Source organism: Ochotona princeps, chromosome 24, assembly GCF_030435755.1.
Source record: "Ochotona princeps isolate mOchPri1 chromosome 24, mOchPri1.hap1, whole genome shotgun sequence".
Lineage (NCBI taxonomy): Eukaryota > Metazoa > Chordata > Mammalia > Lagomorpha > Ochotonidae > Ochotona > Ochotona princeps.
The window spans coordinates 25,930,690-25,951,982 of record NC_080855.1 but is presented as its reverse complement, the minus strand read 5'-3'; the positions used below and the strand labels follow the sequence as shown (position 1 = coordinate 25,951,982).

General features: G+C 52.1%; 2 protein-coding genes and 1 long non-coding RNA gene across 4 annotated transcripts in view; all 3 read right to left on the bottom strand.

Moving 5' to 3' along the window:
• Positions 1-2,035: 2,035 nt before the first annotated feature.
• On the bottom strand, positions 2,036-8,462 carry LOC131483214 (uncharacterized). Of its 2 annotated transcripts, none has more exons than XR_009247575.1 (4): positions 8,255-8,462; positions 3,692-3,752; positions 2,800-2,849; positions 2,036-2,582 (listed from the first exon to the last, which is right to left on the bottom strand). It is a non-coding gene; the product is annotated as an uncharacterized LOC131483214 (long non-coding RNA). The 2 variants fall into 2 exon arrangements; XR_009247574.1 differs by having other exon boundaries at positions 3,692-3,722.
• Positions 8,463-12,180: 3,718 nt separating this feature from the next.
• On the bottom strand, positions 12,181-12,695 carry LOC101529173 (small integral membrane protein 29-like). The gene has a single exon (XM_012931269.2). The coding sequence runs from the start codon at positions 12,616-12,618 to the stop codon at positions 12,316-12,318; it is 303 nt and encodes a 100-aa protein (XP_012786723.2). The 5' UTR covers positions 12,619-12,695; the 3' UTR covers positions 12,181-12,315.
• A 1,708-nt stretch (positions 12,696-14,403) lies between these two features.
• The window catches only part of STAG3 (STAG3 cohesin complex component), a 35,280-nt gene continuing 28,390 nt past the window's right edge, over positions 14,404-21,293 (bottom strand). Inside the window, exons 30-34 of the mRNA XM_058680717.1 lie at positions 16,683-16,851; positions 16,391-16,474; positions 16,147-16,228; positions 14,628-14,699; positions 14,404-14,427 (exon numbers count right to left, since the gene is read on the bottom strand). Of these exons, the coding sequence (XP_058536700.1) occupies positions 14,419-14,427; positions 14,628-14,699; positions 16,147-16,228; positions 16,391-16,474; positions 16,683-16,851 (416 nt within the window). The 3' untranslated portion in view covers positions 14,404-14,418. The remainder of the gene's footprint in view (positions 14,428-14,627; positions 14,700-16,146; positions 16,229-16,390; positions 16,475-16,682; positions 16,852-21,293) is intronic.

The window sequence follows — 21,293 nt, the reverse complement described above, 5'->3', positions numbered from 1 at the left end:
TACTACAGAACATTCTTTTTTAAATTTATTTTTTTATTAATTACATTATGTGGCACATTTTTATATGCACTGGGATTCCCCCCACCCCTCCCGAACTTCTCCCCCCATGGTGGATTGCTCCACCTTGTTGCATTTCCATAGTTCAGATTCAGTTGACATTCTTTCATTGGAGGTATTTACCAAGCATGTAGTCCAGCATCTTATTGTCCTGGTAAGTTCAATAGTTTCTTGGTGAGACCATCTCTGGTCTGAAGGTAGAGCCAGCAGAGTATCATCCCAATCAATTAAAAGCCCCAACATAATATTTACAACCAATTACAACATGGCATTAATTGACATGGTATTGATTAACCAATATGTTAATAGGAAAATGCAGGTTCTGAACCACAACCTGTGACTTCTTCATGGACATTTCAATTTTGGTTTATATTCAACCGTGTTCTATACACCTTAAAATGGCTGTAGATTGCCATTCAGCTGTCTCATGTCTATTTTAATTTTAGTATTTAGCAGTTTATAGCATTGAAGCATGATTTCTCTGAACCTGGCTGTCTTTGGGGTAGTCTAACTCTATAGCAAGACATATGTCAACAGTTTAGGCGAACAGCTTTAGGAGGGGTGTGCAGAGAAATCTTCAATACCCCAGTGAGGAGCAACTAATCTTTGTGTCCCACCCAGTGAGGTGTAAGTGCATCCCCGCTGTTTCCTGTCTGTTTCCAAGCTTTCCTTGTTGTTCTCTATCTATTCTAGTTTGTTTGTTTGTTTTGAGGGGTTTCTGGAGTGATCCTGATGGTCATTGCGAGAGAGGATGGGGACCCAAAGTTGGAAGCAGGCAAGGACCAGAGAAAGCTCCCCTCCCTAGTCCCGAAGGAAGTTTACTGTTCTTCTGTTTCTGCGGACCGCTCAGGGATCCTGGTTGTCGTTGACCTTGGACCCTGCAAGGCAGGGCTTGGGCTTCTTCCATCCCATGTGGTAGATCCAAATGGGGGTGGATGTCCTCAGAGTTCTTGGCCTCCGAAGGCACTCCAGTCCCCCGTGGTCTCCTTGGCAGTAGGGATGTAGTCCTCAGTGCTCGTACTGATAGTCCTTGGTGAGGATCTGGGAGTCTTCAGGGTTGGGATACAAGCCGCCTCCTGTCCCCCTGCTCCACTCTGGGGTCCCCCCTGCTCTATGCGTATGACCTCCTACTACAGAACATTTTTACAGATTCTCTCATGTTACCCAGCCCCTCTTGTCTGGTAAACAGTGCTTTCCAGCCTCAAAGTGTGTGAGAAGATGCAGTAGTGCTGGGCTGGTGGACTGCGTCCTACCCTGGGCTCAGTCAGCCCTTGCTATCCCCACAGTCCTTGGTCTCCAGAGCCTCCAAAGTGGACATGAAGGCCTTGTCAGGACTTGGCAATTTTACCACTTTCATTTCAAAATGTTCATTTTCCACAAAGAAACGTGCTAGAGTTTTGATCAGGGCTGTTGTATTTATTCAGTAATTTGAAAGGCAGGGTTTAAGGAGGTAGAGAGCACACGCTCCCATTGGCTGGTTCAGTGCCCAGGGCTGAGCCAGGACAAAGCCAGGCTCCGGGAACTTGCTGTTCTTTCCTTTGCATGGCAGGACTCACTGCCTTGAGCCATGCATCACCTGCCCCCCCTCCCACTGTGTGCACCAGCAGGAAGCTGGATCAGGATTGGATGCAGGGTTTGAACCCAGGGACTTGGGCTTCCCAAGAAGCATTTTAACTATTCACTGAACGCCTGCCCTGGACTCAGGGTCCTCTGACGGGGGTATCAGCCTGGAGAAGTGATCCCTCAGTGCATCTGTGGCTCCCTGGGCCTTGGTGACTGTGTCTCTGTGGACTTGGAGGGTCTCTCAGGAGCATTCTGCACACATAGCTGGGCCCTCCCTGCGACGTCCCTGGGCACTGAGGCGGCCTCCATGGGCCTGGCCACTCCTGCTGCCTCAGGCCTCTCTGCTGAAGCTCCTCTTTTCCCTTTGACATCTCTGATGCTCACAGTTCATTGTCTTACACAAGAGACTTGTCTTGCTGTCTCTGTAACCCAGCCTGGTACCTCATAGAAATGAGTACACTTCTGTGGGAGAGAAATGCAGGGAGCAGTGGGTGAGAGGGAAAGGAGCAGGTCAGGGGTGCTTGAAGAAAGCCCTTGGAGCATCACTTCCTTCTCACATGCCGAGTGGGCTCACACCGCCGGGCCTGCTCGTGTGCTTCAGTGAGGAGACCTGCTGAAGAACTGGAGACCATAATGCCAGTTAGACCTGGGATGGCTAGCAGAGTTTGGGGATTTGTGCACTTTGGCCTGAGGCGGTCGGTCACAGAAGCAAAGTCGTGGAGCAGTCTTGGATGTGCTTGGGTATTGCAGTTGCTTTTGATGGGAGAGACTAAAGGCAACACCATTTCTTCCTTAGACATAATAAGGCAAGTCTTGAGGGTGTTTACTTTGGTGGGTGAGGGCCAGGGAGTTGAGACAAGAGGAGGAGGGGCAGCTATTTGCTCATTTTCTCTGTGGCCTCCAATACCTGCTTGGCAGTCATTCCTGAGGTCTTGGTTACCTGTGGGAGCCGTGATCTGGTCCTAGGAAAGCATGAAGGTGCACAGAGGTCACATGGTGTAAAGCCAGGAGGGAGAGATGGGCAGGGGGCTCCAGCACTGAGGCTCCCTGCTAGGTGAGGGTCACATGGGAGGGCTGGGGTGAGGCCCAGTGTTGAGAGGGACCCAGATAGGCTAGGAGGTGTTTGGGGAAGAAGGAAGGGCTGAGGGCAGACACTGGGCTGGCTGGGCCAGGCCTTACCTTGATTCCCAGTGTTCTCATATTTCTCCTCAGTGTGCTGAGGGGGTTTCCTGTATGGCAGTAAGAGAGTGGGGAATCTACTAGAGGACAGGGCCTGGCTGTCCTTGCAGGGTGTCCTGCAGCCTGCCCTGGCCTCTTCAGGGTGAGTGTGGTGGTTTGAGGCCCTCTGGAGGAGGCCACCTGTGGGGTGGCCCAGCAGAGGTCCCCCATGCTCACTGGAGGTGGTTATTCTGGAGAAGCTGCTTGTACTGGATGGACTCAGGAGGAGGAGGCAGGGAGGCCAACCCCTGGTGGTTCTTGCTCTCTCACTGCCTCTTCCTGTGTCTGTGAGCAGTGCCTGGCTAGGCTGGGAGAACAGAAGCAAGTCTGTGACTGCCAGGTGCTCTGGGCAGGGCTGAGGCTGATCCTTGTGTGGCAAGGGGCTGGAGGAAGGAGAGCTGGGAAGGCAGGGAGGGGCTTCCAGTGAGAACACAGTGATGGCAGTGAGAGTGGGAAAAGGAGGAGAGGCGGAGGTGATGGGGAGGAGCACTGAGGGTGGGCAGGAGGCAGAGACCACACATGCTGCTGAGCAAGACAGGCCCACAGCAGCCAGAGACAGAGGGTGCATGGGACCCTGGCAAGTTACTACGGGAAGAGGACAGCACTGGTGGAGAGCAGGAAAGAGGAGGGCAGGATGGAGGAGCAGCTGTGTCTGGGAAGAGGTTCTAGGCAGAGGGAGCCAGCAGGATGGAGACTGAGGTCAGGTGCCAGGCCTGCCAGCGAGGGAGGAGGAACACAGAGCTGTGGAGTGGGCCTGCAGGTGGGCCGAGAAGTGCCTGGTGGGCTCCTTCCAAAGCCCTCCCCTTTCCCATCTCAGGACCCCCCTGCTCAGCCCAGGAGGTCCAGCACTTACCTGGCTGGAGTTTCGGCCTGGGTCTGCTGCCCTGTGGGAGGACCAAGAGCATGAGTGCCACCTGCCGGGGAGGTGAGGGTTAATCCACCTGCCTTCTCTGCTGTGTCCTGCTCCCAGGCAGTGCTAGAGGGTCCAGGGCAGGAGAGGAGTGACCAGCAGCAGATTCCAGGTCATATAGGGATCTGCCCACACATATCCTCTTTGTGGTCCTTACCCTTTCCTTCCCTTCCGAGTCTGTGTTTGAATTCAGCGTAAGGATCTGCCTTTTGCCAGAGTCTCATGTTTTGTCAGTATCCCTATGTACCTGTTCTTTGGTCTCGCTGAACTCTTGCTCCTTGAAAAGCTACTTTTCCTGCCGACCCTTCCACCTGTCCTGCTCACTAGCTCCTCTGCCCCTTGGAGCTCATTCACCTCCAACCCCATTGGGTCCTGAGACAGGAAATGCTGTTTGCTAACCCCAAGTACGTTGAAATCTCCCGGTTCAGTTGTGGATGGTTTTGTTGGGAGTGGCTGTGTGATCACCACAGTGAGTAAGCTGTAAGTGGAAGTTGTGAGTAAAAACTGAGGAACGTTCTGGAAAGGGGAAACAGAGGGTTGCAGCATTGTCTTTGTCCTTGCTTTAATCCTGTAATCCAGAAACCTCCAGAGTCTCAGCTGCCACATTGGGCAAGGACCAAGGAGAGCAGGGCAGGGGCAGGATGGGGACTTGAAGGTTGGTGATCTTTGCTTCTCGATCTGTCAGAGTAGGAAGTAAAGGAAACTGCTGTTGGAGCCACTGTTAGCATCTCATGTCCTGATGGAAGCTGCACAGTTTGTAACCCAGTGGTTGAAAACTGTGAGGAATCCCTAGTCCAGGACACGCTGCGTCTCAGAGGAATGGAATTCACGAGCCCATTTCCTTGTGACTGTGTGAGCTTTCTCTTCAGTCCCTGCCTCTCCTTCCTGTCGGGACACCCTGAGCTTTGGGCTTTGCAGAAGTTAAATGTCATGCACGACTCGGCTTTCTATCATAGTTGGGGAGACTGGCATGTCTTACAATCTCACAAGGTTTCTTCTAGTGCTATGGTTAATTATTTCCTCACATCTTTTTTTTTTTTTTCCTATGGAGTTCATACCAGTAAAAATCATGACAAAATATTAAATTTTTCTCACCAGTAAGCCAGCTCCTCTCATGGAATCACCTGTCTTTCCTGGTGGGCTAAGAATGCTACCTTGTAATTTCCCACAAGTATCTTGTGTGTTTTCATCCTGAATGTATCTGGATTTCCCTCCTTCCTTCCTTGGGTTTATCTCTGTATTAGCATGCGACTATCACATCTTCAGTTTAGTGGCTGCAGCTTATTCCTTGTGCGTGCTCTGGTCACAGTGCTTGCTCTGCAGGATCTAACTGTGCTGTGGTGGCCTTCAGGACCACCTCACCTGGGGTCGAGGCCTGCTCATCTGTACCTGGCACCAAAGCTTCCCTGATGGGCAGTGACACCAGGGTTCCTGCAGGTTGTCAGACGACAATCTCTGCCCCTTTGTGCGTCAAGAGCTGATGGGACAGGAGATGCTTCAAAGTGGCTGCAGCCAGAGTTGAGATGGACACTGACTTCAGAGTCATTGCTTGAAAGTAATTTCAGCCAGAAGAGGATGTTGGGACGGGAACAGTGAATGCTGCTGGCCTGACCTCTCCTCCGAGCTGCAAGTGCACACATGTGACTTCCTGGTGGACTCCACTGAGAGTCAGGCCAACACCTCCAAGCTGGAGGCAGCGTCTGCCCCTTGGACACAGGGGCTTGCTTTGTTCCTTGTGCACTTTTCATTTAGTGATGTTTTTCACAGCCTCGTTCAGCTGGGTTGGAATGTGGGACTCGCCCCACTCCCTCATGGCCATGTCAGTCTAGTCATTGCCCCCTCCTTGGGTTTACTGCTTCAGCTTTTCTAGGGCCTACCCTTTCCCCGTGTGTGCCTGTGCTCCCTAGGGCCCCCCTGCTGCAGCCTGGCACCGTGCCGGAGTCCAACTCCAGCCGAGAGTTCGGAGCTCGGGAAGGGTGCGTGAGATAGGCAAAGAAAGAAGAGAGAAAGAAAGGAGAGACGGACCACTAGGATTCCCTGATGATTGTGGACTTTGCGAGAAAGCTGTCCGCTTTATTTATACAGAAGCAGTACAAGGTTTTCTTTTAGGGGCATTTTGACATAGCTTCAGGGGGGCACAATTTATAGCTTCCTGAGAGATGATTGAGGAAGGATTCCACATTCCTTGCTTATCTTGGTTTGCCAGTCTTCATGCGCTCTCCTCAGGTCTGGGCTCTAACCTTGGCGCCACCTGTGACAACTAGGCCCCTACCTTGAATTATGTATGGGTTAGTAAGTCTGGGGTCTTGGTGTATGGGGATTACGGGCCATTGGCACTAAAGGCCATTAAGTCAGCAAGCTCACACAGTTTGTTAACTGAACAAGTAAAGCAAGAGTTATAACGGCGGAAAGAATTGTAATTAGCAATGAGCCAAGTTTACTCCATTTAAGTTTCAATTCTGCAATGGACAAGTGAGTGTTTCCAAAGATAATTCTACAAATTGTTTCACCTTAAGACAGGGCATTATCCATTCCAACATTGCAGCCAAGAATTTCTCAGTAGGCAACACATCTTATTCAGTAATACACTCTTGCTACAATTCTTATTCTACAACTTAACCATCACTTAATGTGAGGAATACATCAAAAGAGAAAAAAACAAAGATCTGAGACAAAAGGTTTCAAACATTAAGTTCCTCTACAACTGCAGGTTCTACAACCTCATAAGTGATCAAACAATAATCAAAAGTATATCTTTATGATGTTAGTGAAATCAGCCTATATTTCCTCTAGTTAGAAATTATGAAAGCAGCTAAAGCAACTACATTTTCTATGCTCTGAAGAGTTGCAAGGACAGGCTAACCCTTAAGGTCACAGTAACTATAATTTTTTTGCCTTAGCAGGATAGCCTTTAGGGTCCCAGTAACAAGATAGCTTTTAGGGTCCCAGTAGCTATATTTTTTGTCATGGCAGTTTTAACCCATACTCCCATCATTTCCATTAGTTTGTAAAATTCTTATCAAGCCATTTCCCAGGAAGCATGCTAAATGTCCGGGCCAGATTTTATGGCAATGGGTAGGTACACAATAAGGTGTCTGGAAACAGCATGGGCTTGATTGTACTCCTGTGTGCAGTTAAAGGCCCACTCACCAGGACATTATCAGTAACATTAACTCTTAAGCTCATGTTGGTTGTAAAAGCCATCTCACAGGGGCAGACAATGCCTCAATACAAAATTCTTAGTGGGGTGGTTGAGTGCCCATGCGAAAGGGGGTGAAAACTGTGTCAAGGTGGTCAGAGATGAATCCGCTAGGCCCTGCCAAGTAGCTGGAAGCTCCCTGGGACCTGCCATGCAGGGAGCTGTTCTCTCCACACCTTTGTGTTATTCACACCTACTGCACGGACCCTGGCAGCACTGTGTCCACAGCTGGAACTGGGGCTGCCCCTTTCCTGTTCTGTCTCTGGCCTTGGAAGGCTCTTGGGTGTGAGAGTCAGGGACTTCTCTCTTTGCTCCTGCTTTGCCTCCAGCCCTGGGACCCCTGCGTTTCCAGGAGTGAGTGTGCTCCTGGAAGGACAGTGAGTGGCCTCTTGCAGCACCCTCCCTACTGCCTGATCATTCTTCTGTTTGCTTGGAGTCTGTTGCTTTTCATTTGTTTACTTCCTGTTTGTTCAGAATCCAGGGTCACTGAGACGCAAGGAGACAGTGTTCTTCCTATTGGTGAATTCCCATTTTCTCAGCTGTGTGAGGGCCAGGACAAAGGCAGTGTCTAGGAATTCAAGGAGGCTCCACCACAGGTTGTCAGAAAGCCGCATGCTGGGTCCATGACCTGCTGCCTTCCATGGCCTTGAACGCAGCCACAGCTGTGTGAGAGGTGGGCATCTCTAGAGGCATTGAACAACCATGCCAAATGCCTACTGCTCCCTTTTTGTTCTTTGAATTTTTGTCTTTGTCACTTCCTATCAAAAGTCCTCCCTTGTTCCCCTCTTGCAACTGCAGTCCCTTACAGATGAGCTCTCTGACCCCAAGACAAGTGTCCCTCCACCAGCTGAGTTCCCCAAGGCAGCCTGTGCTGCTTCTACCTTTGTATATTGGTGTGAAGCCAGGCCCTGGTTGGGGGCTTCACCCAGAGCTTGCTGAGCTGAGCTGGGCCAGCTCTGTGTCCCTTCTGCTGCCACCTCACCTATCCAGTGCACCTACCCTCACCTCTAACAGTGAAGCAAAGGAGAGGATGGAGGAGAATGAGTGAGGCAAGAGAGACATGGCAAGTGGTGGGACTGTGTGGCAGGATGGGTTGTTCCCACCCGCATCTCCCACAACCCACACTTAAGGAGCCTGTGACAAATGTGGGTCCCCAAGCACAGCCCTCAGTGCCTGACTTGGTGGGGTTGGGCCATCCTGCCACGTGGCTGCAGGAGCTGCCCTGGGTGACTGTGGTGCTGGTGAGTCTGACAATCTTGTCCTTGGGCAGCCTGGGTGTGGGGGAGGGCATGTGCCGGGCCACTCACCTTTGCTTTTCTTCCACATCATGAAGACCAGCAGTCCCAGAGAGGCCGCTTTGATTAGAGCAGAGACCACTGCCAGCCCGACCGCAGCTTCCAGACTCAGCAGCTGTGACCCTGGGTGCTCTCTGCCCACTGTGACCCTGAGGCTGGCTGTGGTGGCTGCAGTGGTATTGTGTGTGGTGGCTCTGCCTGTGGTTCTCTGAGTGGTGGTCTTGGTGGCTGGGAAGATAGGAGAAATAAGCAGCTTATTAATGCCTTGGAGGACCCAGTGTCTGGGTGAAAAGGGTCACATTGTGGTGGGGTTTTTTCCAGATTGATTGATTGATTTATATTAGGAAAGCAGATACACAGAGAGAAAGAGAAAAAGATGTTTGTCCATTGGTTCATTCCCCAAGTGACCATGACGGTTGAAGCTGAGCTGAAGCTAGGAGCCATGCTCTTCTCCATTTTTTCCCACACGGGTGCAGGGATCCGAGGCCTTGGGCCATCCTCGACTGCTTTCCCAAGTCAGTAACAGGGAGCAGGATGGAAGTGGAGCAGCCAGGAACAAACCGGTGTCCATGTAAGATCCCAGTGTTTGCAAGGTGGGATTTTAGTGACTAGGTTACTGCGCTGGGCTCCACATGGTGTTCTGGGTTTGTAGGAACCATGGAGTCAGGGAACGGCTGTCAGAGGCTGCGCTAGAGTGGAGAAACATAACACAGTGTCGGGGCAGAGTCCACAGGCTAGACCAGCACTGTGGCACAGTATTTAAGCCTCCGCTGTGGTGCTGGCGTCCCATATGGGTGCCAGTTCTGGTTCTAGTCCCAGCTGTTTCACATCCATCCAGTTCCCCTGCTAATGGCCTGGGAATATGGCAGGGGATGGGCCAACTGCTTGGAACTCTGAAGCCAGGTGGAGACCCAGGGGAAGCTCCTGGCATCAGACTACACCATTTTGGCCATTCTGGGTGTGAACCAATGGATGGATGATCTCTTTCTGCCTCTTTGTAGCTACTCTTCAAATAAAAAGTGCTCTTAATAGAATCCACATTGCTTGGCTTCAATTTAATGACACCAGTGGCCTTAAGCCCTTTACGTGGGTAAACCTCACTGGAGGAGCCTGGAGCTGCCAGGGCAGCTGGACTCACCAGGAGTGATGACGAGCAAGGTCCCTGGGATGGACTGCAACTTTTGCCAGCCAAATAACCGTGTGTTCAGCTCCACTCGGCAGAAGTACGTGGACTGGTCCTCGTGCTGCAGGTTAGAGATCCTGAGGGAGCCCTTGTTCTGCCCCGGTGTCCAACTCAGGGAGAGCCGGTTCCTGTAGTCCTTGTGGGTGAAGCTCTGGGTGTGTTTGTAGATAAATTCTCCATGGAAGTGGCCTTTTCTCCAGCTTATATTCGTGTGAGGATTCTCAGCCAGTTCCCCAGGATACCGGAAGGAGAAGGGGATTTCAACGGAGCCACCAATGGACGCCGAGAGGTGTTCTGGTTGGGAGACTCCAAAGAGACGGTGTGGAATGGATCCAGCTGAGTTCTCTAGGGAAACGTGTCAGAGAGGAGACACTGAAGTGGCTGTCAGACACACAACCCGTGGCCTTCTGATACTGTCTCCCATGGGCAGCATGGCCCTCTGCCCTGGTGGGCACTCTACAGGCTTGCAGGGATGAGGAGGGAAGGAGAAGGGCTGGCATGGAGCTACCCAGGTGGCCCCTCCTTCTGCAGACCCTCTCCAGGGACCAGGACCCTTCCTGTGGTTGGGGCAGAGTCCCCAGGACCGGCTGGCCACTCACCTTTCTGAAGGAGCCCAGGCAGTGGTGACAGCAGCAGGCACAGCAGGGACTGCAGTAGGACCGTGGCCATGGCCAACACTCTGGCCACTGTTAAGGACAAGCGGAGTGACAGGCAGGGCAGGGCCGGGCAGTGTGCTTAGAGCACCCAGGGAGTGGAGCTGTGGGATCACTGGGCGCAACCCACAGCCTTACACCCCCATGCAGCGACGCCTGCATTCACTTCTTAATTCTGGCTGCTTTTCCTGTCTTGCACAAGAGCCTGCGTTGTGGTCAGGGATGAGGCAGCCCTATCCCAGGGCGTCCAGCTGCATCTGATGCTGAGGCCTGGGGCCGAGCTTGGTGGGATGGGATCCCCTTTTCCCACCTCGACCCCTGCCCAGCTCACTTCCTACCCGTGGTCTGGCTGACTCTTGGTCCGTTTCTGTCTTCTTTCCTCTGCCCTCCCCACCCCCTTCCTGTCCTCCCTGGTTCTTTAGTTCAGCATGCAGCTCCAACAACTTACCTCTGCTGAAGTTCACGGCCACCACTAGGTTAAGGGAATATGTTATGGGACACAGTGACAAAAGCTTAGAAGTGTTAGTGTGAAGCTCACAGGAATGCAAAGCCCTGCCAGGCAGTGGACAAGGACAGTTTGACGTCATGCACCTCGCCGGTAGGGCTATACCACCACACCAGTCCAGCCTGGCCAGGCCTGAGCAGGCGAGGTCCCAGGAAGCCCCCCAGGGCCTGTCCTGTCTGCCCCAGAGACGACCTAGCGGTGTCTCACCAGGGCAGGACAGAGCCGCCTACTGGTGCTCTGCAGGGCAGCGAGAAACATTTCTCCACCTTAAGGTGAAAAACACACTGAAGCTTATTCCCAGAGTGCACTGGTGCCTCTCGGGGATCCAGACGTCACAGTTCACCTCCAGTGAGGTCAGCATCTTGGAGGGGCAGGTCCACGGCTTCCATCACCGACCAGTTCACAGGACACGCCATGAACTGGTTTTATGCTCCAAGTGGTGACACATGCACTTGAAAATTCTCTGACCTGTTTCCCGGTCTTGCAGGTGAAAACTTTGTTTTCAGTTAGTAAATGCACGGTGCTGACAGGCACCCTTTCCAATTATGAAGGCCATTAAAAGCATGAAACCGAGCCACCATCTACAACTTCAGAAAACAAACCATGATGTCATTAACATTCGTTTTGCAGAAAATAAACTTACTTTGTACTGTTAACCAATAGTACTTTTTTCCCTCATTAACTCATCACATTTTGAATGTGTATTATGACGCGTACACGATTTGTACTCTTCAAAAGATAAAGATGCAAAAGCTCTTGGCATCTTCACTCTGAGATGTAAGCCTGTGGTGTAAGCCACCACCTTCCTGTGCTCATGGGTTCGTCTCAGGGATGTGGAATGTGCACAGACCCACGGCCTGGGCCTCAGCTAGGACGCACAAGAGTGAGGTTAGAACCATCCATCCCCGGGCCCGGCGGCGTGGCCTAGCAGCTAAAGTCCTCGCCTTGAACACCCGGGATCCCATATGGACGCCGGTTCTAATCCCGGCAGCTCCACTTCCCATCCAGCTCCCTGCTTGTGGCCTGGGAAAGCAGTCGAGGATGGCCCAAAGCCTTGAGACCCTGCACCCGTGTAGGAGACCTGGAAGAGGTTCCTGGTTCCCGGCTTCGAATTGGTGCAGCACCGGCCGTTGCGCTCACTTGGGAAGTGAATCATTGGACGGAAGATCTTCCTCTCTCCTCCTCTCTGTATATCTGACTTCGTAATAAGAACCATCCATCCCATTCCCATCAGGGGCCACTGCTGGTTGGAGCCAGCACATGCTCGTGCCTTCTCAAACTAGAGCAACTGTACCAAGGGCTCAAATTGGAAGTGGAAGCTGCCAATATAAAACCTCACAAACGGGCCCAGCATTTCTACCATATTCCATTAGTCAAGCAATCACAGAGTTCACATTCAGGGGGAGAGACCCTAGACCTAAGTGCTAATCAAATAATTAAGCATTTGGGAAACATTTACAACTTCCTCTCTGTAAATTTTGATTAAAATCTTTTTTTTGGAGGGAATCCGCCACAAAACATTTACAAAATATATAATGAATATTGTACATCTGGGTCCATCACCCCAAAGTCCTTGTGAGGATTAACCTAGAGGGGCCAGGTTGGTTCCTAGCTCCTTTTCCACCCCAGGAGGAGGTGCCTGTGAGTGCTTGCAGGTGGGTGTGGGGTTTCAGCTGTGGGGCTGGTGGGAGGAGGGATGGACCCCAAGGTTCAGAAGGGCTGGGTTGGGGGGTCAGGTCTTGACATCCAGCAAGGGTGTCCACTTGTGTTGGTAGCCACCCTGCCTGCCATGGATCACCTTAGGGTCTCCCACATCCGAGAGCAGCTCCTGCTCGGCCTCGTGTAGCTCCTCTGCTGGGTCGTACGTGCGGAGCAGGTGGTGGCGAAGCCAATCCACCCACTTTCTCTTCTGGACATGCATGACCACTGCCACCACCACCCCGACCAGGGTGATGAGGAAGAAGGGGCCCAGCACATAGCCCACCAAGGAGTCACTGCTGGCCTGGCGAGCACTGGGCGCTGTGGTGTTCCACATGGCATCTGCAGGTTGACGTCCCGGTGATCAGCATGGGCAGCAGCGCCTTGGGAGGGCGCCTCTGGGCTCCCTCCTGCTGCGGCCTGATAAACATCTTAAAAACAACAAACAGCTTGGGTCTGGTGAAATAGCGTAGTGATTAAAGTCCTCTCCTTGCACGCACTGCACCGGGAGCCCATATGGAAGCCGGTTCTACTCCCAGCAGCCCTGCTTCCCATCCAGCTCCCTGCTTGTGGCCTGGGAAAGCAGTTGAGGACGGCCCAAAGCCTTGGGACCCTGCACCCACAGGAAGAGCTCCTGGTTCCTGGCTTCAGATTGGCTCAGCTCCAGCCATTGCGGTCACTTGGGGAGTGAACCATCGATGGAAGATCTTCCTCTCTGTCTCGCCTCCTCTCTATATATCCGCCTTTCCAATAAAAATAAATCTTAAAAAGGATTTTTAAAAAGATTTGTTTTATTACAAAGCCAGATATACAGAGAGGAGGAGAGTCAGAGAGGAAGATCTTCTGTCCGATGATTCACTCCCCAAGTGACCGCAACGGCCAGTGCTGCGCCGATTTGAAGCCGAAGCCGGGAACCTGGAACCTCCTCCGGGTCTCCCACGTGGGGGCAGGGTCCCATTGGGCCATCCTCGACTGCTTTCCCAGGCCACAAGCAGGGAGCTGGATGGGAAGTGGAGCTGCCAGGATCAGAACCGGCGTCCATATGGAATCCTGGGGCATTCAAGGCGAGGACTTAAGCCACTAGGCCACGCCACCGGGCCCAAAAAGATTTATAAAAAACTAAAAAAACAACAACAAACAGCTCTACTCCATGAAACTGTTCCTCCTGAATTTAGGGTAGGGAGCCTCAATGTGTCATCTCCCTCCCAGGGCACTGACAGACTTCCTTTAAAAGGCATTTACAGGGGGCAGACATGGCAGCAGGCTAATCCTCTGCCCTGTGGCGTGGCATCCCACATGGGCTCTGGTTCAAGTCCTGGCTGCTCCACTTCCCATCCAGTTCCCTGGTTATGCCCTTGGAAAGCAGCAGAGGATGGTACAAGCTCACATGGGAGACGCGGAACAAGCTCTTGGCCCCGGGCTTCAGATTGGCTCAGCTGCGACCATTTGGGGACTGAACCGGTGGATGGATGGAAGATCTCCCTCCTCTCTGTAAAGTTTTTCAAATAAAAATAACTTAAATAGAAAGGATGTGCTCTTCTGGTTTTTACATGGGAGTGGGTGAGAGGAAAGTGGGGAGGAGGGGAAAGAGAAAGGAAGGAGGAGTGGTTTGGGCTGAATGGCCTCACAGGAGATCATCCCCTGCCTTCACCTCGGCCTCTACTGCCGCCCCCAGATCAGGTATGCGTACGTACACACACACACACACACACTCCCTAACTTACTGAGCAGCACATCCTCAGGCCCTCACACAGGTACTGGGGATAGACACCTGGGCATGTGTTACAGGGGTGGGCAAAGAACTGGCCTCCATCAGTAGCAATCTCAGGGCACTGTCTGGCAGATTCAAACATGTTTATTGAGCTACTCACTAGGCCAAAAAAAAAAAAAAAAAAAAAAGCCTTGGATATGTGATCTTCCAAAATCAGGAAGACTTTGGAGCTCCTCCTGTTACCCCCCACCCTCCCTCCAGACAGCAGCCAGCAAGACAGGGTCTCCCTGCTCCCCCACCTCTCCCGGAGACTCGGCTGGCAGCCAGGCTGCGGGAGGCTCCCTGTGCTGTTTTCTCCTGTCTGCCTTTTCCAGGTGGCCACGTCCTTGAGATGGGCAGTGGAGATGGGAGGGTCCCAGAGTCAGGTCACAACTCCTGCGTGTGCGGGAGGAGAGGGAGGGAGACAGAAGTAGACCAAAGGGCGAACAGCACCAAGTCTCCCAGGGGAGAGTCTGGCTTCCCTGCTCCTCTGGACTCCTGGAGCTCTAGCCTGTTCTTCCTATTCCAGACAGGCATGGGGGGCTTCCTGCCAGCACCTCCCAAGGACCCAGGACCCCTGCCTTGGGGATACCCACCTCGAAGATCACCTCTGCAGTATTTAACAGGTCCATCCAGGCATCACTGGGGGAAGCGCGCCCAACTGGTGGCTAGAGAGAATGGGGTCAGTGTAGGAAAGGTCTTTCCCACTTTTATCACAGCACAGAGCGCAGTGCCTCTTCTAGTGTCTGCCGTGTACATGCGAGCGCAGCAGCTGGGCTGTAACTTAGCCGGGCAGGGGTCAGTAGGTCATACTGGGCGCAGGTGCAGGGCCAGACCCCGGGCAGCCTCAGGGAAGGACTTCCACTTGTGACCGCCCAGCCCAGCCCGGCCCAGGTAGGCTGGTCTGGAACCAGGGAAAGGGGTTTGTCGGAGAAGTTAGGAAAGATCTACTAGAGGCACTGCTCTTCTCTGTTAAGAGTTCTCCTGAACACAAGCCTCCATTCCTCCGCTTTATTCTGCTCTTCCTTCCTCAAAGAGCAGAGAACAAAATAGTAACAGCAGAAGCTAAACACATAGCTGGTTACAAACTGAATATCCATGTGCCCCCCCCATCCAATGCTGAAATCCCAACCCCCAGAGTGATGGTTGAGGTGGGGCCTTTGGAAGGTGACTTGTCATTGTACAAGATTAATGCCCTTATGAGAGAGGCCCGGGCGCCCCCATGCTGTCACTGGAGGTCAGTGAGACGTCAGCCTCGTGCAGCTCAGAGGGGCCCTCCCCAGCACCCAGGGGTGCTTCCCCTGCTCTCAGGCCCCCATCCCACCGCTGTGAGAAAGGCACTGCTGTTGGTGCCAGTCCGTGGTAGTCGGTATGTGGAAGAAGGGAGGGAGGGAAGGAGCAGGAACTCTCCCTTACTGCTTCCCTCCTCAGTGAATGCCTGGTCTCAGCTGAGTGGCCAGGGTGACCAGGACCCTTGTACCCGAGCCACCACCGCTGCCTCCCTGGCACACAGCGGGAAGCTGCAGGGGGAGCAGAGCTGATGCAGGACTCTAAGCCAAGCACGTGGGTATGGAGGGCTGTGGGTGTCCCAGGCGGCATCTTAACTGCTATTCCAAATGCCCACCCCAAATCTCCCTCTTAAAGAAATGGAGGATGAGAAGGGGTGACAACTAAAAATGTGGAGCTGGGGACTCCCTCAGCTCACCTCAGCCTAAATCCTTGCTTTCCCTGGCTCACCAGCAGCATTCCTCATGGGGAAGCATTACCGTTCTGGGGTGGAGGGACACAGACTGGGAGAGGCTCTCAGGGGCAGGGGAGGTGGCAGGGAGGTGGCAGGGAGGTGTGTTGACGAGCTGACCTCCCACCTCTCCCCCTCCTTCCAACCCTCAGCGGGTCCCGAGGCCTTTCTGAGGGCAGGAGGACCAGCACTGTTCTGACCCACTCGGATATTTTTCACTTAATAAAAGGACCAAGCAAAGGCCAAAGCGCCTTGAGCCTTTCCTCTTTCACCACAATTTGGAGCCCAGAGCATCCTCGGGACTGGGGGAGCCTCAGTTCCTTTTCCACACATCAGCCTCTGGTCTGCAGAGAGAAGGGCGTGTCGGGCCCACGTACCTTGTCTCTGTCCTGCCTCTCTTCACTGGACTCATCCGGAATGTTCAATCCTTCCTCTTCGTCCTCCTCCATGAGGCTGAGTCTGACGGCAGGGCAAACAGCAAGGGTTTTCAAACACACGAAGGACCTGCAGGGCTTTCCCAGACACCAGGGACCCGCCCCTGCTTCTATCAGAGCAGGCCCTCACACACCAGGGCTCTGCAGGACGGGGCAGGGAGGCAGAGGTGGGCATGACAACACTCACCGGGTCAGCCGGCTGCCCAGACCAGGATGTGAAGGCTTGTGTGGGCTCAGGACCCCTGACCTCTGGCTGCGTGGCAGGAGCTGGCTGTAGAGACAGCAGCATCAGTGACGGGACAAAGCAAAGGAGACAATGGGAAGCAGGGTGTCCACTGAGCAGAGCACAGCTCAGAGTCCTGGGACAGACATTCTAGAGGGAAAGGTCTGGAACAGAGCCAGAAGAATCTGCGAATGTGGGAGCGCTGTGGGGGAACAACGGACCACAAAGGAAGACACCACCCCACAGACAGACTCACCCCTGGGAAAACTCTGATTCTGAGCTGCCACCTTCGACTTCTTCTAACCCTGTCAGGCCTTTTCCACGCTTCACAGCTGTGGAGGTGAGGGTGGGCGTGGGTGGGATGCTGGTCAGCTGCAGGCTTTCTTCCTGGGAAGAGACATCCTCCCTGTTGTGTTTGGAGGGGCCTGTGGAACAGCAGACCGAGTATGAAGGACAGATCAAGTACAGACCACAGACTGAGACCACCCAGCATCTGGAAAGGGCAAGTTTACTAAGGGAATGAAAAACCTAGGTGATCTCATGCCTCAAAAATGAGCAAATCTCTATAAGCCAATATGTAAGGCTTGTGAAATTATACCTAGACCTTGTCCAAAACAACTTACTCCACAGCTTATAAAACAACATGGAAAGAAATACAAATACACAGGCCTGGCACGATGGCTCAGTGGCTAAATCCTTGCCTTGCAAGCACCAGGATCCCATATGGGCGCCGGTTCTAATCCCGGCAGCTCCACTTCCCATCCAGCTCCCTGCTTGTGGCCTGGGAAGACAGTCGAGGATGGCCCAAAGCCTTGGGACCCTGCGCCCACATGGGAGACCCAGAGCAAGCTCCTGGTCCCTGACTTTGGATTTGCTCAACTCTGGCTGTTGCAGCCACCTGGGAAATAACCAGCAGATGGAGGATATTTCTTGTAAATATGCCTTTCCAATAAAAATATTTTTAAAGACATTTATTTTTATTGGAAAGGCAGATATACACAGAGAAGGAGATACAGAGAGGAAGATCTTCCATCTACTAGTTTACTGCCCAAATGGCCACAACGGCTAGAACTGAGCCGAGCTGAAGCCAGGAGTCAGGAGCTTCTTCCAGGTCTCCCACATGGGTGCAGGGTCCCGAGGCTTTGGGCCATCCTCGACTGCTTTCCCAGGACACAAGCAGGGAGCTGGATGGGAGGTAGAATAGCCGGGATACAAACCGGCGCCCATATGGGATCCTGGTGTGTGCAAGGTGAGGACATTAGCCACTAGGCTACCGTGCTGGGCCCCAATAAAAAAATCTTTAAAAAATCCCACAAATATATACAAATACACATTTTTTAGGTAAACAGGAAAATGTGAACATGAAATTGAGACTGGATTATTAACCAAGTTAATTTATTCTTATTCAGCTTACACAGTCAAGTTAATCAACAACATTTGAGATCATATCTATTCAAGATTTTTTGTGGTCAGAAAGTTAAAATGGCAAAGGTTCAAAATTCTACCAATCAGTGGGAACGTGTAAAAGTCAGGGGGAAACAGAAAAATAGGAAAAGATTTTCAAAAAGTCAGGGGAAAATGAGGTGACAGCAGTGTCTATACAGTTCTGATCTGAAGCAGGCACAGGGGGGGTGTCTGGCCCGAAGACCAGAGAAGGCAGAGGAGAGCAGGAGCAACTCAGTAACCTCCACGAAGCTGACGCATCTGTCACCTGCTCACATGCATTTCCCAGGGCCAGCTGTACAGACACCGAGAGCTGCCTGGTTTAAACAGAGGGCTACAAAAAACAGGGAAGAGCCACACCCCGAGTGAGTCCTGAGGGAACCTCTGGCCCTTCAGGGGATCCTCCATGCCTTCTCAGCCTGTTCAGGGCCTAAGGTTCAAGGGCTCAACCCTGCGGCCCCTGGCCATCATTTTCACTGGCTGCCTTAAACCATTCAGTTTCACGCCCCTAAACATGACCTATACACCTATACACCACTCACTCCCACGCTGGCCTCCTCTCAACTACAGCTCTGCAGCCGCAGCTGCGAGGCCCTTGCACCCCGAATTATGGACACCATCACTCTGATCGTCCCCCAGCTCAGACCGTGTCAGCTCCACCCACCCAAAGTCTTTCAGTCATCCTTCCTCACATCTGAAGGGGCAGCAAGCCCATCATGGATGGCTGGGGACGCATCCAGACTCGGGCCTCTTCTCAGCAACCCACTAGCCCTCGGGCCGGGCACTCTCCAGCCTCCTTCAGTGGACCCTCAGTTCCTGTCGCAGGCCAAGGGATCCTGAAAGGGGTCACAGATCCCACTGTTCCTCTGTTCCAGACTGCCCGATGGCTCCCACGGCCCCAGAGTAGCAGCCGACTTCATTCTGACTCACACGCTCTGCGCTCCTGCCAGCTGCAAGGTTTCAGATCCTACACACTCTGAATTCCAACCAAAACAGTTTTTTCGGTGGTTCCTCAAACATACCACCGCCACCTTCTCCGTGGCCTCCTCTGGTATGCGATTTTGAAACTCACTAGTTGCTCTTTTGCCTCTGCTTTAAAAACCAAACACCAAAAACAAAATACACCCCTTGGGAGGCCATTAGGTGGAGATGGCACCAGTGCCTGAGGTTCAGGAAGCAAACCAAACCTCAATTCAGAGCTAATGTGCAGAGCCTAGGAGAGAGAACTTTCAATCAGAAGCTACCAACTAACCTCCAACCAGAGCTTTCCTTCCCGTTTTAACCAATCAAAAATATATTTTGTTTTGCTTCTGCAAACATTTAAGCATTTTCTTGTCAGGCCTGGTTAGTGGAGCCCTAAATGGCTTTTCTTGAAAGGCAGAGAGAGAGAATCTTCCATCAGCTGGTTCACTCTCCAGCGAGTCCTGACCACCAGGGCAGGGTCATGCTGAAGCCGGGAACTCCAGCCCGATCTCTCCGTGGGTACAGGGCCCTGAGCACGCAGGCCGTCCTCTGTGCGAAGTGGACAGCAGGGACTCAAATTGACACCCCAGTATGGGAGACCAACATTGCCTGCAGTGGCTTAACCCATCACACCCAAACACCGGCCTCTTGCTCTCCGGTGCTGACTCACAAACTGCTGAACCATCAAACGGACAGGAAATCTGGCAGTGAGTGTCTCCCTTCACAGGCCACCTCTGCCACCATTCCCATCGCTCAGGCTTTCCCTGACCACCCCACTGAGGCTCCATCACCTCCTCTGTGCACGGCAGGATGCCCAACACTCCAAAGAAATCGAGTCTATTTTGTTGATGCTGCCTCCCAGTGCACGGCATTCAGCACCTGCTCAATGACCAACAGAACCAGTCTTCCCAGTGTCAAGTCACTTTCACACATTCTCTGCCTTAGGTGAACCTAACTTCATGCTCTGGTTGACACACTTTGTTTTACACGCCCCGTTGTGCTAGCTCCGAATAGTCACTCTTCCTGCTTAACTTCCATTAGTCTTACCTGTCAGTAAAACTCAGCTTAAATTCCCTTTTCTCAGTAAAAACTTGATAGATCAACGAAACCTAAGGTGATCACTTCTGTTCTGAATTCTATAGCTTTCATTCATAAACATTCTCAAAATTGCATTTTCCACAAATGTATTTTCTCTATTAGAATGAGTTGGCTGAAAAATTTTAATGGTCTCTCAGACACTAAATATGGTACCTTGTGTCCTGCAGAGGTACTTAGTATGAATATTACTTGATTCATTTAAGCAGTTTCTTAGTGGTATGAGATAATTTTAAAAATGATTTTTATTTGCTTATATGAGAGGTAAAAAGGACATGTGGGGAAAGAAGGGAAAAGAAAGAAGAGAGGGAGGAAAAGAGCAAGCAAGCACAGACATACACGATGCTATTTGCTGGTTCACTCCAAACCCCAAGGTGGAGGCTAAAGCTGGGAGGAGGAATTCACCCCAGGTCTCCCAGCACAGGGGGCAGGGATGTGATCACTTGAGCCACCCACGGCTTCAGGGCTGGGCACTGGGACCAGGCCCTCCAGGACGGGACACTGGCATCTTACATACGCACGCGCTAAGATGTCATTTTAGCGACATACAGAAATTAATCACTCCTTGCCTCACATCACACACAAAACTAACTCATATGAGTCACATGCCTGAATGTTAACTGTTAAGCCATAAAATTCTCACACATGGAAATTTCTTTGTTACCTTGCATTAACCAAGTTTTCTGAAGCTGGTACCCTGGTGTGGCAAGCTAAGTCTTCGCCTGCAACACTGGCATCCAACCTGGGTGCCAGCTTGCGTCCCAGGCAATCTCCCTGCGTATGGACTGAGAAGGCAGCAGAGGATAACTCAACTCCTTGGGCCCCTGTGTTCGTGTAGGAGGCCGTTAAGAAGCTCCTGGCTCTTGGTTTTGGATTGGCACAGCTCTGGCCACTGTGGCCATTTACGGAGTCAACTAAAGGATGGAGGACTTCTATCCTCTCCTCTCTAAATCTGCCTCTCAGATAAATCTTTACAAAAAGATTTCTTTTACATGTATTGGAAAGTCAGATATATAGAGCAGAGAGACAGACAGGAAGAACTTCCATCCGCTGGTTCACTCCTCAAGCGGCCGCAATGGCTGGAGCTGAGCCAATCCAAAACCAGGAACCAGGAACTTCTTCTGGGTCTCCCATGTAGGTTCGGGATTCCAAGGCTTTGGGCCGTTCTCGACTGCTTTCCCAGGCTGTAAGCAGGGACCTGGATGGGAAGCAAGGCTGCTGGGACACAAACCAGCACCCATACGGGATCCCAGAACATACAAGGCAAGGACTTTAGCCACTAAGCTACTGCACTGCCCCCCCCCAAAATAAATCTTTTTTTAAAAAATGGGCAGAGGACTTGAATAATTTCACTAAGAAATATGAA

What these genes read in the sequence shown, in the direction of transcription:
- LOC101529173 (XM_012931269.2), bottom strand. Translation starts at nt 12,618, where the DNA reads ATGTGGAACACCACAGCGCCCAGTGCTCGCCAGGCCAGCAGTGACTCC.